At 46.1% G+C, this 13,399-nt stretch overlaps 1 protein-coding gene across 1 annotated transcript in view; it reads left to right on the top strand.

Moving 5' to 3' along the window:
• LOC136560820 (opsin-3-like) overlaps positions 1-6,652 on the top strand; it is a 31,212-nt gene extending 24,560 nt beyond the window's left edge. The window contains exon 4 of the mRNA XM_066556879.1: positions 4,048-6,652. Within this exon, the coding sequence (XP_066412976.1) occupies positions 4,048-4,230 (183 nt within the window). The 3' untranslated portion in view covers positions 4,231-6,652. The remainder of the gene's footprint in view (positions 1-4,047) is intronic.
• Positions 6,653-13,399: the final 6,747 nt, after the last annotated feature.

Below are 13,399 nucleotides of genomic sequence, written 5' to 3'. Positions count from 1 at the left end.
GCCTCATCAGCCCTGCAGCCAGCATCATCCCAGCCATCCTTGCCAAGAGCAGCACTGTCCACAACCCCATCATCTACGTGTTTCTGAACAAACAGGTCAGTGAAATCCTTCCTCCCTTCCTCCCTCCCTCTGGATTCCATCTGTGCAAGGAGGGACAAAATAGTGAGGGGAGATTGGCACTGCCATATTTTCTCCAGAAAAATCCCTTCACCAGGATTTTTCTCCTGAGAAGCCTCAGAAAAGAAATGTAAACAATAATTATCTGATTGCTTGGAATGTGGCCTGGAGGTTGCTCACCAACAGGTGCATCTTTGATTGGTTCCATGTGAATTGTTTTTAATTAATGGCCAATCCCAGTCTGGCTGTGTCAGGACTCTGGTCAGTCAGGGGTTTTTATTATTCATTCTTGTCTGGCATTCTGATGTCTCCTTTCTCTTTGTTTAGTATAGTTTTAGTATATCAATAATATGATATAATATGATATGATTAATATAATATAATATATCATGCATAACATAACATAAAACATAACATCAGCCTTCTGAGAACTTGGAGTCAATTCTCATCTCTCTCACCTTGTCCTGGTGAGACAAGGTGAGAGAGATGAGATGTCCTGGGACCCATAACACCACAATAAATAATTACCACAGGAGATAAAGAGAGCATCAGTGACATCACCCAGACCCATGAGAGGGAAGCTCTGAAAAAGGGCTCCAAGGAGCAAATTTATTCAACAAATCTGCATTTTTGGCAGTTGGACAAGCAGCTCCCCACATGTGCAAATATCAAATGATTTTTTGGTCCTTCCTTTCAATTGCCCAATTCAGCAAAAAGAGAAGAAATCCATGTTCTGGCAAGAGTGGAAGCACAGAAATTGTCTGAGGTGTCTCAGATACTGAAGTGTTGTGAGGATGTGAGCCCTTGCTGCTCCACACCCAGCCCAGCCCAGCACAGCACACTGCCCACAGCAACTCCTCCTCCTCCTCCTCACAACAGCAGCTCTCTGATTTACTCTTTTAACCCCCCAAAATCCTTCAGCCACTCCTTGTCCTGCTGTCCCCTCTGAGGAGCTGGTGAGGATCCCGAAGGCAGTGCCAGAGGAGCTGCAGCAGGGCACAGCAGGCAGCAGCACAGGGACTGACAATAAAAGTGAAGATGAGCAGAGATCTGCAGAGAAAACCAGAGAGCATCAGAGCTCCTCCAATCCCTCAGCCAGCTCCAGCAGCCCATTGCACTGATCTTTGCATTGCTGGGATTACAGCAGGTGGAGCATTTGTTTCTCTGGGTCCAGCAAGTTGTCCACTTGGAATGGTTTTTGGAAGCTGTTAGGAAGCACAGATAGTAAATTGCTCACTCTCTCTTGGAAACAAATGATGATGGTAAAAGATTGATTTAAGTCTGGCTTGAATTAGCTGTGGGTGTTTTTCCTGGGACATGAGAAATTGCCAGGGAGTGAAAGTTTCCCTGACACCATCCATCATCTCCTCGGCATCCATCATCTCCTCAGCATCCACCAGCTCCACTCAGTGCCAAAAACAAACAGCCCAGGGGGTGCAGCCCCCCCTGCCACCTTCCCTTCTGTCCCTTCTCCTCCCTGTTTAGCTTTTGAATAAACTCTCTGATGAAACCCCTGCAGTGCTGGGAGCTGTTGCCATCCCCTGCCAGGAAAGCCCAGCACACAAAGGGAAACTCTGCCTCACTGCCAACACACCCAGCCCTGTCACAGCCAGAGAGGCAGCTCAGGCTGATCTCAACCTGTGCATGGCTGCAAAGAGCCCTCCAAAACAACACAGACTGTGCTCAGGAGCTTTCTACAGACAATTCTAAATTAATCCTTTTACTAAATAGCTTGCTGACACAAACAGCAGCTAGACACAAATTAAACTGGGTTTGTCCATGTCAGACTCCTGAAGTTCACCATAAACTTTTACTCCAGGTGCTCCACACATGCTTCATTTTTTTTGTGGAGGGGGGTTTGTGGTGGATTTTAAAATTTTTCTTAAATTCCACTTGGTTTCCATGGCTCAGTTGGTATTTTAGCAGCAATCAGTACTCAGGGTTCCACTCAGTGCAGAATGAGAAGTCAATAGTTTGGGTTTCCCTGCACTCAGGAGAGAACCTCAGGCCAGGAGATGCTGCAGCCACCCAGGGGTGCCAGGCATGGGAAAGCAGGAGGTGTTGGCCACCCAGAAAACCACATTCAACACCAACAGCATTCCTGAGGCTGTGGGAATCTGGAGGAGATGCCTTGAGAGCTCACACAGCTGACACTGCCCTCTAATCCTGGGCTATTCCTAAACCAATTCTGTGTCCAGGCTCCCCCCTGCTCTGGTCAGTGCCCAGAAATCTCTAATGAGGCTGGATAAAATCTGAGAACAGGCCAGCTAAAATAACATCACACACAGGAAATGCATCCAGGACCAGGTGAAGCAGATTGAGGAGACTCTCCAGTGTAACAGGAATTCACTGGGGACTGAAAGGCTGCAGAAAGGTACCTGGGAATAGCCATGTGAGCTTGACCAGGAGGGGAAGGGGCAAAGAGAAAACTAGAAAATAGACAGCACTGCCCATGAGTTTTGAAGCTGCTTAATATTTCAATGCTGTGGTAAGAGGCTGATGAAAAAATTCTGATTATTACAAAGTAAGTTTTTAATCCTGAGAAAATGCAGTTTCTCATTGAAAAAAAAAGGAACCTCAGCTGATACAAAAATTGTGTAAAACTTTAAAAAAGCCACTTTCCCCAGCAAGCAAGGCTGCTGATGAAAAACCAGCATGATTTTTCTCTTGGCTGTTGATAACAAGAGTTGTCAGAGCTCATTGCTAGCAGTTGTACAAAGAATTACCAGTGATGCTGTTTTGGACTCTGGAGTGTAGAGATCAGTTACCAGCCTTTGACCCTGCAGCCTTAGGGGGGCCATGCACACAATCCACACCACCTGAAATTCCTATTTTTTCAGCTACAGGCACTTTCCTTGTCCTCATGCTTTGCACATTCCCTCTGCCCTCAGATCCACAGAATGTTCTGCCGTGCAACTGAAAAAATCCCTCCAGTTATGGATATTGAACCAACCCCTCCTGAGAGCTTAAACATCTCATCTTTTCCTTGGTCAGACCCAAATCAAAGCAGCCAGCATCAGTTCCATTGGTAACTCAATTAATTCAATTCCTTCCCCACTCTGAGCAAGGGGATGTATCCACACCCTGATGCAGGCAGCAGGAGCGACCGTCAGCTCCCCAAAATCCCTGTGCCACAGCAGGGCTTGCAGCAGGTCACAGATCCCACAGGCTGGGGAAGCTTTAGTCCCTTCTGTTCTCTGCATTGCCACCAAGTCAGTGATATCTGTGACCAATAAAACACAGGACAGCTGCTGGAGGCCTGGGACCTGTGCCAGAATTTTGTTCAAGGCTCTCTCCCCTCTGTGCTGCTCTGCTGAGCTCAAGGGCTCTTGGCACAAGGACACGTGTGGCATTCACATTCTCTGGACAGAGAGACACACAATTCTCTCTCCCAGGATTTTTCTGGAAAGGCACAGAGAGAAGAAGAGAAAACAATTCTTATCTCTATTCTCTGCTCCTTTTGTTTTTGCACATGTGGAGTGTGTTGTGGAGGTTGTTTACCTGAAGGGATTTGTCAATTGGATTCTGCTGAGGATTGTTTTGTTTCCTTGGCCAGTTGGCTCAAAGCTGTGTCCTGGTGTCTCAGTCACAGTTTTTTCTTTAGTCTCTTTTGTATAGTATAGCATCTCTTTAGTATAGTTACAACATAGCATTAATGTAATGTAGTATAGCTTAATAAAGCAATTGTTCAGCATTCTGAATCATGGAGTCAGATGCCAATCATTCCCTGCCTCAGGGGCTCCCTGCATTCAGTAAATATGTTTAATTTGACAAAACATTTCAACCTCCAATACAAAATATAGTCACACCCATGCTGTTCCAGAGCTATCCCAGGAACTTTATTAATACCAAATCATGAGATAAAGCCTGGCTTATAAAACCTGAGCTGAATGAAACTCCTGCTGACCTGCTGTTCTCTTTGTGTGTCAGTTTTACAGGTGCTTTGTGGAGCTCCTGAGGTGCAACAAACACCCCCAGAGTTCCTTGTCCAGGCTGAAAAAGCAGCAACAAACCCCAGGTTCTGAAGAGCTTCTGCCAAAGCCCAGCCAAGCCCAAAAGAGAGATCCAGAGCTTGGTGCTGTAGGGGGGCTCCAAGAAACAAGCTGCATGTGAGGAGAGGGGGCACAAGGCTCTCCAGGAGGGAATGGCCAGCCTGCAGATGGTCCCTCTCTCCCTGGCTTGGATTATCTCCTCCAAAAAGTCTCACATTGCTTTTCAGTACAAACAGAACAGATCATGATGAACTATGCAGTTACAGGGTAAAGCTCTACAAAAATTTAAAGTGCATGTATTGGTTATGTTTCAAACTTTAGAAATTGCAGCTGAAGCTTAGGAAAATATGTATTTTAGGGACTTTTTAATTGTCAGCTTACAAAGTTAGTGCAGTGAAGACTCAGTGAAGGAGCAGCTCTGAATGCACAGCACCCAGCTGGGCAAAGCCCCTGTCTCTGGGAATCTCTGGAAATGCCTCTTGGTGAGCATTAGGAGCAAAGCAGAGTGACCCCAGCCCTTTGGGCGGGGGGGCTCTGGGGACACCTGTGGGGCCAGGGCAGCCAGGGAGGCTGAGAGTGCAGGGCAGCAGTGGGAGCAGAGCTGGGAAACAATTCTGCTGAAACAATTCTGCTGAAACAATTCTGCTGAAACAATTCTGCTGAAACAATTCTGCCGAAACAATTCTGCCAAAACAATTCTGCCGAAACAACGTCAGGACCCAGGACATCCCTCTGGCTGTCCTGAGCAGCCCAGACCCCTGCCAGGGGGCTCAGAGACCCTGGCATGGAGCCCAAGATGCCCCTGTGGGTTTGATTATGAGCCCTGGAGCAAATTACCAACCTTAGATAAAGATCTGCAAGCCATGACAAATTAAGTAGAATGATAGTGAAGTTATCAGGGGGTGGAAAAGTAGATTTGGGGGTTTTTGGTATGGGGGTTCAGGGGGCAAATGGAGGGAACTGGGCATGTCCAGCCTTCCTCCTTCTTCTTCTTCTTGGCCTCCATCTTCTGCTGTGATGGTGTCACTTTAGGATTGGTTTAGAGTAGAAGCTCACTGTCTAACACAGGTGATGGGTATTGGGAAGTAATTGTAAACATTGTACACATTGTAGTTTTTAGTATAAAGACATAACCCCACCCCAGGGGCAGGCAGAGTGCCTGGAACTGTCCTGCTGGATGGACCTTGGCAGGGCAGGAGAAAGAATTTTATAGATAAGGAACAATGAACAACCTTGAGACCGAGAAATGAAGAGCCCTGACTCCTTCTTCAAGCGCTGGGCTGGGAAAAGAGACTTTGGAACTCTTCTTGGGGTCACTCTGAGCAGCTAAAGATCCCTACAAAACAATTCTGCTGAAACAATTCTGCTGAAACCATTCTGCTTCCACCCAGAACTGTCCCTGTGACCCCCCAGAGGAGCTTCTGCAGGATCCTCCTGCTGGGCATCTCTGGGGAGGGAGGAACAGTGGTGCCCCCTACAAACAGAAAAGCATTGGGAACCCCCAGAAGGGCAGCTGGAGGAAAAATTATAAACAAACAAAGGGGAACAACCTTCTCCCTCATCAACTCTGAGCACAATCTCAATATTTTGACATATTTGAAAATATTTGACAATATTTTCATCCCAGATTGGAAGGAAAACATGAAATGGCACCATTCTGTGGAAAATTACTTTTCAAATCCCAAACTACATGGGAATGCCTTCTTTCAGAGGAGTTTCACACAGAAGCAAATCCACAGCCCTGCCAACACAGCTGTCAAAAACTTGTACCACAGTGCTGTAATTACCATAATTAGCCAGCACAGGGGTCTGGGGGAGTGAACACTGTGTATATCATTACCAGGGTACCTGTTCCAAAAGGACACTTTTGATTTTTCAGATGATCAAAGCTGTCTTTTTCTTCCAGGGATGTAGGTTTGTTTTTTTCTTTGCAATATTAACAAAAGCTTCCTTGTAGTCACAACATTATTTCACAACCTATTTCTTTTTTTATCCCTAAACCACAACTGTTCTAATAACCTAAATAACACCAAATGTTTTAAAATACAGAAGCAGAAGCCATGAATTGAGGTTTTTACTGAGGTGATATTAGTGGATGAAATCTAAGCAATACATGCACTTACTGCTAAGCAATACTAATCAATTATTTATTCACAAGCACATATTTTTAAAGAGTAGTTTGTTATTTTCAGATTAGAAAGCATGCCAGGAATTTTTCAGTTCATCTTTTCCCTTGATATTGTCTCTAGGTGGATTGTTAAATTCCAGTATGAATTTCTACATTAACAACAGTATTGCAGCTCTGTGACTGGTGGGTTTTGTACATGTAAGGATTCGTTCTTAGAGCATACAAATCTGGTGTTGGTAGGTGTTTTGGACACTTTAAATAATTCATGGTTTGTGATAAAAATGTGTGTTTTCCACACAAATGGTTGGTTTCTGTTCCATTCCCTGTAACCTGCTGCAAACCCCACCTGAGAGCAGGTGTAACTTGGAAACATGCAGGATGTAGTAGCTGGAAATAAAAATATTCTCCTGTGGTAGCTCCCCAGCCTCCTGTCCTGATCAGCTCACCACCCCAGCCCTCACACCATTCCCACATCTGGCACCAGGCACAGCAGCTCCTCTGGCCAAATTGCTGGATAATACCCTCTAGGGGACATCAATTTTATGAAAAACACACAGAAAAGGCCATACACACACACACCAGCACAAGCAGAACAACACCAAAATCCTCAGATTTCAATTTACACTTTTACTTGAGAAGGAGGTACAGCTCCCATTTTTTTCAATGAGTGTTCAGCTCTCTAATTTCTGAGGTTTATGAGCAGCCTGTAATTTCACTTCAGCAGACAGGTTTGCTGCCATTAAAAGAGATGATCATTTCATAAGCATTTATCTGGATTTTTTCAAACAAAGCACTGTGGCTGTGTAACCAGCAGTATCACAGGGTGTTCAGCAATCAGTCAAACCTTCCCCTACCTGTTTTTCAGCACCTTCAATATATGAAAAATGAGCTAAATGACTCAAATTCACCCTTTGCACTACTTTGCATCCTTTTTTTTTTTTTTTTTTGTGATAAGGAAAAGCTATTTGGCTTTGAATGAATCATCTCACTGCACGCAGACCAAATCCCCAGAGGACACCCCAAGAGAGACATTGCTGAGTTTTCAGATACAAACACAAGGACTGGGTTTAGAGTCAAGCAGAATTGATAGCAACAAGGAAATGAGCATTAAACAGTTCAAACAGCCCCATGTCCTTCAGAGCCCTCCCTCCTCAGCATCACAAAAGGAACAAAGGATGATGAGGGCACAGGCACCACGCTCACAGGGAGGAGGGAGCCTTGCACATTCCTTGGGACTCATCAGATGTGAGATGGCACCAGGTGTCACCTCCCAGAGGCACAGACCCCCTCGTACCCATCACAGGAAAAGCTTCCAAGGACTCTTTCACTCTTTCCTTTTCTGTCTGGGTTGTGGTGGCCCCGTTCCAGAAGGAATGAGGAAAAGTCCCTTCAGGCAATGGGAGTTTTCTCATCCCTGTAAGAGAGCTTCAGGCCCACAGTCTGAAACTTCATTTAAAGCAAATCATTTCTCAGTGCCCCTGTGCCTCACCTTGAATTGAACAGGAACACCAGCTCAGCTGTAAAAGGCCAAGGCCCCAGATTAGAACAGAACAAGCCCAAGTCCTGCAGGAGAAGGAGGAGCACCCTCTGGAGCTGCAGGGAGCTAAATCCCAGGGAATTTGGGGTTCCTGCCATGTGGGGACAGCCAGCACTCATTCTGGAGTTACCCTTGCAGAGTTTCTGTCAGCTCTGTGGCCAGGACAGCCCTCAGCCAGGTAAGAAGCTGACACACATGTTATTTTTACAGAGCACAGGAGAACTAAACTTACTGTGATGAACACTGACTGCAGTTGCTATAGAGACTGATTTTATTTGCCTTCACATGGGCTAGATGGCTTTTTCTCCCCTAAGCCCTAGAGAATATTGCCCAAAAAAGTGAGCAACACCTGCCCCACTGCTGACAACTGAAGTAACATCCAGCCCCCAGAAAGTGCTTTTATGTTTATTGGGTTTCCCATCAAACTCTGAGCAAGTTCAGTAACAGATGAACCAATTACACCAGAATGACACCAGTGCTTTCAGCAGCCCATAACAAAGGATTGTGCAACACTTCCATGATGTTTTGGCAACCCAAGTAGAGATGAACACCAGGCAGCCCCTTTCCTTTTCCTGATTCCTTGGTTTTCTTGTTTTCACTGAGCACCAGCAAGTCCTGCTGGTAGGGCCAGTTGAACTTCCAGTCTGTGAACAGCTTTTGCAGAGCACCTTTCATTTCCCCCACAGGCTTTCTTGCCTTTGAGCACCTTTGCTCAGCAGGAGAGAGGAGGCAGCATCCAATTCTCCAGCTCTAGATGATCATACATGTGCTGGCATGTAGTTTCACTTTTGGATGTGTTCCTGGTTTGACTTTGCCAGAAGGCTGGAAGGGAACACTCAGCAGAGTGGGAACTCCTTCTCTTGCTAGAAGTGTAAGTTATCAGTTGTGATTTAAAGATAAAAACACTGTTTTAGCAGCAGTGTGGGGACTGACAGGGAAATCTGTCAGTGAGTAACAGAGACTGAGAGCTTTTCCAGGTCCTTCCACGAGATATCCCAGTCAGAAGTGAGCAGAGAGTGTCTTCCTGGCAGTTCTTCATTACAAAGGTGGCATTAATTGTAATGGTACAGTGTTTGCTCCTCAGCAGACAGAGAGGCTGTTTCCAAGGAGGGAAAAAGGAAGGGTGAGGCAATTTTAGGCCATCAAATTCCTTTACTTAAAAGCTGCTTCTGCTTGGGAGAGAAGAACCACTCTGGAGAGCACTGGGGCCCTGGACCTGCCTGCACAGGGACACAGGAAATCAGCTGGAGTTCACTTAGGGGTGTGGATTTAGAGTTCATTGGTTGATCGGCATTAAGGTGCTTTGATTCTGAGTCAGTGGTCCTTACTCTACTCTCAGATATAATTAATCTGAAATACCTGATAGTAAAGCAATACTATTTGAAATCCAAGCCCACAGGAGGGTTTAACCAATTTAAACGGTCTGATTATTTTAAATGTTAATTCAGATCAACTTTCCACATCATCACACTGCCAGAAGTCCTCCAAAGGGCAAACCCTGGGGTGTCAGCAGAGTCAGTCCCTGCTAATGCCACCAGCTGGCCCTGGCCATGCACTCTTTAATCTGCAAGATGCACCTCAGCTCTGGGTACACCACAGGCTGTCCAAAGGCACAGAAAGCTCCTGCCATCCCTTTCCATGCTCCCCACGAGGTGAACAGCCCTGCAGGGATGGGGTTTGGTCGCTCAGCAGGGGCAGCAGCAGTCTGGGGCAGGATTGCTGTGAGCAGAGAGCTCCTTCCACAGCTCTGCCCTGGGCTCAGCACAGCCCCTGCAGCACCCCAGGGTGGGGAGCAGCCTCTGCACCCTGCACATGCCCCAGCCCAAAAGGGGTTTTATGAGGCACTGATGCCTCAGGATTTCAGCTTTTGTGTTTTTCAGATCCTGTAGTGCATCAGTGCATCACTCCAAACTCCACACAGAGTGTGAGTTCCTGTCCTCACAGTTTGGTCAGACAAAACAATCCCTCTGGGCCTGAGATCCATGGACACCCCACAGCCTCAGGACCCAAAAAGTACAAACAAAAGTGAATGGGGGGAGCAAACTGGGGGTCAATGACTTCATTAGCTGAAGCTGTAATTGGAGAATTAACCCCTGATATGTGAATGGACCAAACTTAGAATTGTCTGAAAAACTGGTGCCCATTGTCCAGCTTGGGTGTAGCCTCTGGGAGGCTGTGGCTGCCCAAGGCGTGGCTCTTGAAGGTCTCCAATAAATCCCCACTTTATTCTCTGAATCTTGTCCAGCCTCTGCTCTGGGCAGCCCCTCCCAGGCATCAGCACCACCCCTAATTTGCTGATGGCCACAGGGCAGAGTGATCCAGCTGCATGCCTGCAGCACTCTGAGCCACAGCTAAAATCAAAGATGAAAATGAATCCAAAGACCTTAACAAGCTCAAGGAGGCTCCTGTTCCACCCCAGTGGCAGCACATTTGCCATGCCACACTTGGTGCTACTAACAGAACACATTCTCAGGCTTGCAGTCCCACAGCAGCCAGCCTCACACACCACAGACATGTTTTCATCCAACAGGTCCAAGCCTGCTGCTCACACCTAAAGAACCCTTGCACAGAACCTCCCATGGATGAGACTTAAAAGCCTGGAGTGATTTTTCAAGGCAAAGATGCTCGAAGAAGCTCCAGTGTCCCAGACATGTTTTATGAAAATCCTTTCCTTAGGATTTTTCCTCCTGAGAAGCTGAGAGGCCTCAGGAACAAAATGTACCCAATGGTTATCTGCTGCTGTGGAATGCAACAGGTGCAGCTGGGATTGGGCTCATGTGGTTGTTTCTAATCCATGGCCAATCACAGTCAGCTGGCTCAGACTCTCTGTCTCAGACACAAACCTTTGTTATCATTCTTTCTTTTTCTATTCTTAGCCAGCCTTCTGATGAAATCCTTTCTTCTATTCTTTTAGATAGTTTTAATATAATGTATATAATAAAATAATAAATCAGCCTTCTGAAACATGGAGTCAGATCCTCATCTCTCCCCTCATCCTCAGACCCCTGTGAATGCTGTCACACTCCAGTGATGAGGGTTCATGCAAGTCTCACCCTTATGATCTAATGCAGTAAAAATGCACTAAGTGCCAGCCACAAATACTTCAGCAGAAGTTGCTGTGATCCAAGAACAAAAACAACCTTAGAAAGGAGACCTGGTAGGAATGAACAGAGAGGCTCCTGCTCCCCTGGCTCTCAATCAGCAGCTGACACAGTTACACAGCCCAAAGTGAGGAACAATGGAGAAGGAATTTCAGCATCTATTTAAAGAAAGATGGAAAAGAAAAGAAGATTATTAAAGTCAAAGTGCACGCAACCCCGTTCCATCACAAGAACTGGAAATATTTATACAAGCATTAGATGACCAATTACCTGCCTTTGCTTTGTTGAACTGCCTGAGTTTAACAATTCATTCCCATCAAATTGGAATTTGAGGAAACACAGGGAAAAGATCCTATCTTGTCCATCTACATAACCCAAATACAGACAATAATTAGAGGTATTATTGCACAGTGCCTTCTATAACAACCTCAGAGAGGACTCTTTGTTCCTTTGCCTTTATTCCTGCACATGGATGCTTAATCCTGACTGCAGAGGGGTTTTGTTTTCAGGAAGAAACCTCTCCATGTGCACTACTGAGAAGAAGAGGGATTTAACTCTCCCTTTAAGACCCAAAGCAATGAATCCAGTCAGGCTGCAAGTTTTTCAGCACAGCACAAACCAGGTAGGAAACCACTGCACACTGAGTCAGTCAGCTGTGAAACTGCCTTCTCCAAAACAAGCTGTCCTTGCTGAGATGTCTTTGCTCTTCTCCATCTTTTTAGGAGCACAGCAGCTGGAGGTCTGCAGCAGCCTGGTTTTCAAAAGCTGCAGATATTGGGGTTCTGGAGTCTCTTTGACCCCAGCCCCACACGCCTCCATACAGATACAAACCTTTATTTGAGGTTTTTTGAGCAGTTCCCTCAGCATCAGCGAGGTCGGTCCAAGCTGAGAAGCTGCATTAAGTCTGCAGGATTCACCCTCTTCAGTGAGCTGGGCCTCTGAGGATAATAAATGAAAGACTTGGCTTCCTGGCTGGCCTCCCTGAGTGAAGTTCTCAGGCTTGCTGTGCAGAAAAAGTCCCTCTGGGCCTTTGAAGAGCCAACCAGCCTATGAACAGCCCATGAGAAACATCTTCCAAGTTTAAAATTAGCATGAAAACCATTGAGATCTCAAGTATCTCGGCAGAATAACAAAAACTCTTTGTGTGGGAGCCCAAGGGTGACCTCTGTACTCCACAGAGAGCCCTTTCCCCAGCAGGGCTCAGCTCTGCTCTGCCCCAGCAGACCCTGCCAGGGCACCTCCATCACCATCACCCCTGCCCAGCTCAGCTGAGGACAGGACATGCCAAGGAGCAGGGGACCCCTGGGATCCAGTGGGCACCCTCCAGTCACAGCAGGGTTTTCCACCTCTAAACCCCAACATCAGTTGTGGTTTTCATCCTGAAAGGTGAAACCAGATCTTACAACTGAGATGCAAATAAGGGAGAGGAAAACAAAACTAAAAAAAAAAAACCAAGATGACTCCACAAGTCAAGAAGAAGAACCAGCCTCTGCCCTAAAACCTCCATCTTGCTTTATATATATTACTATATTGTTATACCTTAAACTCTAACTCTTCCACCATATGATATCACACACTCCTATTCAAACTCCACACCCCCAAACTCAGTTCCATCAATCAATTTTGGAACCTTCTCCAAGGCCTCAGGTCAAATGCAGTGTTCTCCTGGGGGTCAGTGCCTGGCAGCACAGAAAGTCTGAAATTCTCAGCAAGCAGGGTTTCAACAACATATAAATATAGTAAATAACAAAAATGTTCCCTTCAATCCAAAATGATGGTGACTGGGTAAAAATATATTCATAGCATAAAGGAAGATTGGTTAGCAACAGAAAGAGCTTCATTCAATCTTAATTCTACATGTTGAAGTTTTTAATATAATTTGTGTAAAAACCCCCACCACTTTGCATTAAAAAGCAGACAATGACACAGTGGTAAATCAATGAGAATAAGATTAATCAGACCAGCTTTCCAGTGCTAAAACATCTTCAGCTGAATCTGAAGCTGCTGATGGAACCAGGAGCCCTGGCTCCTGATTTGGTCTGATCTGAGCTGTCAGGATCCAGCTCAGTGACATCAACAATTCCCTGCTCCTGGAGGGAGAGGGGCCCTTGTTTCACACAGCTGCCCCATGCACATTTCCAAGCTCCCTCAGCAGGAAATGCCTCCCCCTCCTGAATTTTCCATCTGACCCCAAACCAGAGGAGAGGTTCACCCCACGCTGCACTGGGAAGTTGCTCAGTTAACCTGGGAGGTCACAGGCATGTGTAACAAACACGTCAGACATCTCTGTGTTTCTGAGAAAAGAGAGGGCATGTTTGCTTTAGTGCACTTCCCTGAATTTGCTTTCAGATAAGAATAAAATAATGAAGACAAGGGGGACAGAGGAAATCCATCTAGAGCTGCTGGAAGTGAGCAGGCAGGTGAGGGGATTACAGAAATGGATGTGCTTGGCCAGGCTCTGCTGCTCCTGAGTGGGTGCAACCCAAGGCAGGAACCCAAAACCCCCAGCTCAGGGTTCTGACCT

The sequence above is a fragment of the Molothrus aeneus genome, chromosome 10 (assembly GCF_037042795.1).
Source record: "Molothrus aeneus isolate 106 chromosome 10, BPBGC_Maene_1.0, whole genome shotgun sequence".
NCBI lineage: Eukaryota > Metazoa > Chordata > Aves > Passeriformes > Icteridae > Molothrus > Molothrus aeneus.
This window is presented reverse-complemented; position numbering and strand designations above follow the sequence as displayed.